This window comes from Rhagoletis zephyria, unplaced genomic scaffold (assembly GCF_001687245.7).
Source record: "Rhagoletis zephyria isolate East Lansing unplaced genomic scaffold, Rhagoletis_zephyria_1.1 Rzeph_scaffold_17700, whole genome shotgun sequence".
Lineage (NCBI taxonomy): Eukaryota > Metazoa > Arthropoda > Insecta > Diptera > Tephritidae > Rhagoletis > Rhagoletis zephyria.
The window spans coordinates 2,324-8,166 of NW_016174761.1; the positions used below are offsets into that span (position 1 = coordinate 2,324).

Genomic DNA, 5,843 nt, shown 5'->3' on the forward strand with positions numbered 1-5,843 from the left:
CTGCTCGCCGGCGGGCGTCTGCAGCCGAGCACCTTTCGGGCGCTCTTCAGCTGGCGCCTGCTGATGAGCGAGCTGGATGAGAATCACGTCAGCATGTCCGGGCGCCTGGAGACCGCTGTCACCGGTAGGGGAGAATAGAATAGAATAGAAAACTGAAGTGATCACACCTCTTTGTAAACCCGTTTGTTTTGCCCTCTCTCTCTTTCTCTCTCTTTCTAGCGCAAATCTTCTACCAGTACTTTCCCTCGCTGCTGGACATCAACTCAGTGCACTTTGAGGTGGGCGTCACGCCGAAGGTGCGCACCACCGAGACGGCCGACGCCTTTATTCGCTCGCTGGTGGAGTTGCAGCTGAAGAGCAACGCGGGCAACGCCTCGCATCAGAAGCAGCAGCAGCAGTTCAGTCAAGAACAGCTCAGCGCCGGGGTCGAGGGTAACGTTCAAAGAGAGAGAGAGAGGAGAGAGGGGGGGAAAGGATTTCAATCTAATCATTTCCACACAGAGATCATCCGACGGAAGTTCCACCCGCTGGAGGAGAAGCCCCTCCTGATGACGCACAAGACGTGCAAGAGGATGCTGGAGGAGCGGCAGCGGCCGCCGCCGAAGCACCCGCCCGAGTACTACCAGTTCGCCGGCAGTGAGGCCTTCATCCAGTTGCTGCTGCGCTTCAGCGAGCGCAACGGCCTCCGCGTGACGCTCAACTTCGACTCGCTGGTGCTGGTGTACCGCGCCTGCTCCTACGAGCTGGCCATCCACCGCCACTCGCCCTGGTGCGCCCTCTTCACCGGCGCCGAGCTGCAGGTGCTCGACTACCTGATGGACATTAGCGAGTACTTTGATGCCTACGGTCAGTGATCGAGGGCTTTTTTATTAAAAGGAAGACTCATTCTAAGCCAAACTCCTTTTTTCCAGGCACCGAAGCCCACCGAAAGCTCGCCTGTACCGTCATCTCCGACCTGTACCGCAAGTTGGAGCAGCTAACGACGATGACCACGACTTCTAATCAAGCCNATTAAAAGGACTCATTTTTAAAGCCAACCCCCTCCTTTTTCCAGGCACCGAAGCCCACCGAAAGCTCGCCTGTACCGTCATCTCCGACCTGTACCGCAAGTTGGAGCAGCTAACGACGATGACCACGACTTCTAATCAAGCCGCTAAAAACGCCACCCTCTACTTCAGCCACGAGAACCTCCTCTCGAAGGTGATCAGCTTCTTCGGCCTGCTGGACCACTTTCCGCCGCACCACCACCCGCCGGGCAGTGAGCAGATCTGCCTGCCGGCGGATGGCAGCCGCTGGCGGTCCAGTCTCCTGGTGCCCTTTGGCACCAACTTTGCCGCCGTCCTCTACCGCTGTCCGGTGAGCAGTGGTGATGATCCGGCGAAAGAAGGAGCCAGTGAAGCAGCGGAAAGTCCTTCCAGCACTTGGAAGCTGCTCACCCTGCTCAATGAGGTGCCGGTGGTGGTGCGCGGCTGCTCTGCCGCCCTCTGTCCGCTGGAGCAGTTCTTTGCGGAGTACCGCCAGTGGACGGTGACGGAGGAGGCCTGCGACCTCAATGAGATCTGCGTCTAAGGGGGGTGAGGGGGGTGGGGCGCACCTGAGAATAATCACACAAATGGGAGCTACAAGTGCCTTGATACCAGTCTGATGTTGACTATCTAACTCTTCTTTTGTCTACCTACGATGATGTGTTTTTTATACCCGGTTTGTTATCCATTTTGTTTTCTCACCTTTTTGCCTGTACCAAAAACAAAGCATTCTTTTGCTTCTTCTTAGTCTGCTGGATGACTGACGGATCCGGCGAGATCAGCTGAGAGACGTGATCAGATGACTCCGTCGTAGTAGTGTGTGTGTGCGCTTCTGTGTTTCTGTGCCAACACTTTTCCCTCCCCCTTCCTCCATCCTGCCATCACCAGCTTCCTCCTAACTAAGTGACACTGGTGCTGGTGCGCTAATCCCCTGGTACAAATGAGTCCGATACAGCAGCAGCAATACAGATACAGAGAACAAGAGACAGCAAGAGCAAGAAACAGCAAGAGCACATGTTAACAACAACTGCTTTGCTGCTGTGTATGTGCGATGCAAACACAATTTTTACTCTCTTCCTCGGACATATGCTCACCACCGGAGCTAGTTGAACACCACTAAAGGGAGGGCTATATACGATCAAAAATGAAAATGAAAAGAGAAGAAGAAGCTGAAGCTGAAGCTGAGCACAGTATGTCCTAATGGAGGACTAATACCCCTGCCGAACATATAGTAGCTACTCTCAGGCAGCTACTAATCACCGAGGAAGCATCCCAACCGAGAAGGGGGTATATAGCCCATCCAGCAAATGTGCTTGTGGTGGTGGTGGGGTGATGTTCAGGCATGTGTTCGGCAGGCAGGCAGGCAGGCAGGGGAGCAAGGGGAATTAGCCGAGGCGATGCCATCATCAGCAGAGACAGTGAGCAGCCATATTCTCTTCCATTCTCTTCTTTTGCTGGAGCAGCCATATACAAACTAGCAGCAGCCACGAGGAGGAAACCAGAGAGAGAGAGAGAGAGAGAGAGAGCGAGAGAAGAGCACACCGAACTAGCTAGATAGAGTTGCGTACGCTGCCGCTGCTGCTGCGGCTGCTGGAAACGGGAAACCACAATTGGACACAAATCGCTTCCAAATGGAGAGAGAGCGAGCATCTTCGGCGATGGCAGCAGCAGCAGCAGCAACCGAACTCTAGGATTCCCTTCACTCTTGACTGGCGCTGAGTGAAAGAGAGAGAATAGAATAGAAAAGTGGAAGAAGACGAAGACGAAGAAGAAGAGGAGGCCAACTCGGAGCTGAAAACTGTCGCCAGGCAGGGCTGCTGATGTGCAACCCAAACTGAAGTGTGTCGCCTCCTCTTCAGTGTGCACTGTCCGAGCAGAGAGACTGAGAGAGAGAGAGAGAGAGAGAGAGAGAGGCTGAGGGGAACATCGGAGCAGTAGTGGTGCTCACCTGGCTGCGCACACCAGAACACACAGTGACCAGAAGGGCATCCTCCGCGTTCACTGACGGACGTGCTCGCCTTCGCCTTCGCCACCGCCGCTGACATTTCATCGTCGCCGCCGCCGCTGAAAGATGACAAATATGATGAGTCGCTGTCACCCTCGTCACCCCTGTCATCACCACTACCACCACTACCAGCCCTTACACTTTGCCATTACCTCTCACTGCACTTGAGTCCTCCACTGAACTAGTGTGTGTGTGCATGAGCATCCACCATGAGCCGACCGATCTCCTCTTTTTCTTCAGTCAGTCGGTGCACCTCTTCGTCAGCACTACCTTCTCCAGAACTACTGATCATGGATGATAATCCACCACCACCACCACCGCCACCCTCATCTTTTGATCACATTACGACCACCTTTTCGCCTTCCAGTACCTCTTCAAATAGTTCGGACTCTTCCAAAACAGCAGCAGCAGTAGTGCAGAGGTGTAGACAAAGGAAGAGGACCGNCACTTCTTTGTCAGCACTACCTCCAGAACTACTGATTATGGATGATAATTCACCACCACCACCACCGCCACCCTCATCTTTTGATCACATTACGACCACCTTTTCGCCTTCCAGTACCTCTTCAAATAGTTCGGACTCTTCCAAAACAGCAGCAGCAGTAGTGCAGAGGTGTAGACAAAGGAAGAGGACCGTCTTTTCATCAGCTCCCAGCCAAAGATCTCCAGCCTCAAATACGCCTACCACTTCAATCAACACCTACTTACTGCGCATCCTTTCCCTCCTCCTCACCTCCTCAACTCCTACCATTCCCCTTTTGCAATCCTTGAAGCCTACCACTTCTCTCCTCTTCCTGGTGATACAACTCTACCTTCTGCTCTTCAGCTTCACCTCACTTCCTACTACTCACTGCAGTGCCAATGCCGCCGCCGCCAGCAGCTTTGATCAGGGATCAGGCGGCCCTTCCTCCTTCTCCTCCTCCTCCTCCTCCTCCAACAATCAAGCTCANCGCCTCCAGTACGCCTACCACTTCAATCAACACCTACTTACTGCGCATCCTTTCCCTCCTCCTCACCTCCTCCTCAACTCCTACCATTCCCCTTTTGCAATGCTTGAAGCCGCCTACCACTTCTCTCCTCCTCCTGGTGATACAACTCTACCTTCTGCTCTTCAGCTTCACCTCACTTCCTACTACTCACTGCAGTGCCAATGCCGCCGCCGCCGCCGCCGCCGCCAGCAGCTTTGATCAGGGATCAGGCGGCCCTTCCTCCAACAATCAAGCTCAGCAATCCAGCTCTCGAGTGGTGAAGACCAAGTACGGCGCCCTGCGCGGTTTCACCATCAACAACTTCCCCAACAAGGCCCTCCCGCCGGTGGAGGCCTTTCTCGGTAAGAGTCGATGGAGTTCTTTTTAAACTCTCAAAACGTTTCTTGAATCTAATCTGATCTCTTGTGCAGGCATTCCCTACGCCTCTCCGCCGGTGGGCCGACTGCGCTTCATGCCCCCGGTGACGCCGCCCACCTGGACCACTACCCGCTCTGCGACCACCTTTGGCCCTGTCTGTCCGCAACGCCTCGCCGACATCAGCAATGAGACGGAGGCGCTGGGGCGGATGACCAGAGGGCGGCTAAAACTACTCCGCCGGCTCTATCCGCTGCTCGCCAACCAAAGCGAAGACTGCCTCTACCTGAACATCTACACAGTGGCCAGTGGTAGGTTTTTGTTCTGCTTTTGTTTTGTCTTGGTGATGAAAGGCTTAGAAAGTTTTTTTTAACCCTTTTCTATTTGTAGCAACTCGAGAACTGGCCCGCCTGCCCGTGCTCATGTTCATCCACGGGGAGTCGTACGAGTGGAACGCCGGCTCGACGGTGGACGGCTCGGTGCTGGCCAGCGCCAGCGGCCTGGTCGTCGTCACCATCAACTACCGACTGGGCATACTCGGTAAGTCAACTGCCTCTAACCTCACTCCACGATTGATTGCACCTCCCATTAAAATCCAAACGCAAACTTAAATCCTCTTCAAATACCTTTTCACCCTACACCAGGCTTCTTTCCATCACCGGGCGGAAGCGCCCGCGGCAACTTTGGCCTAATGGACCAAGTGGCCGCTTTGCATTGGATTCAGGTAAAGAGAAAAAGTGATAGCCTCACGTTAGTGACTTACTTGTTTACTTCACTTTTCACTTTATCACTTCAGGAGAACATTCGCGAGTTTGGCGGCGACGAGCGCAATGTGACGGTGATGGGCCACGGCACGGGGGCGGCCTGTGTCAACTTTCTCATGCTTTCGCCCATGGCCAGAGGTAAGTGGTGGCTTTAGTTCAGCGTAAAAAAACCTGCGCTGATTTATAATGCCCCCTAATGACCGTCCATTTGTCATCCATCCTCTACGCGAACACCCAGGCCTCTTCCATCGAGCGATAATGGCCAGCGGAAGTGCCCTCTCCCCCTGGGCGATTGCCTCTGATGCCGTCCTCCACGGACAGACGGTGGCCAGGGCGGTGGGCTGCCAGTCGAGCGCTCAAAGTGCTGCTTCCGCTTCCGCTTCCGGTTCATCATCCACTTCGGAGCCGGCCGCTTCGGCTCATCTTCACGCCTCCTCATCCTCCTCATCCTCCTCTTCCGCCGCCGCCGTCCTCGAGTGTCTTCGCGAGCGCTCCGTCGAGGAGCTCACCAGCGTCCCGCTGACCGTGCCCGCCCACCTCACTGCCTTTGGGCCGATCATCGACGGGATCGTCCTGCCCGGAGATCCGGCCGCCTTGATGTCCAGAGGAGGTGGTGGAGGAGGAAGTTCAGGAGGTACTGGCTCAAAGTCCTCCTCCTCCTCCTCCTCCTCCTTCTCTTCCGCCGCCTCCTCCGCCTACTTCTCCA

General features: G+C 55.0%; 1 protein-coding gene across 1 annotated transcript; it reads left to right on the forward strand.

The window, feature by feature from the left end:
• Positions 1-219: 219 nt before the first annotated feature.
• On the forward strand, positions 220-5,498 carry LOC108379919 (neuroligin-4, X-linked-like; the record flags this gene model as incomplete). Its single annotated transcript, XM_017636284.1, has 6 exons — positions 220-432; positions 4,430-4,684; positions 4,764-4,913; positions 5,018-5,097; positions 5,170-5,275; positions 5,376-5,498. Coding segments are annotated over 6 exons (927 nt in total), but the record flags the coding sequence as incomplete, so codon positions are not given.
• Positions 5,499-5,843: the final 345 nt, after the last annotated feature.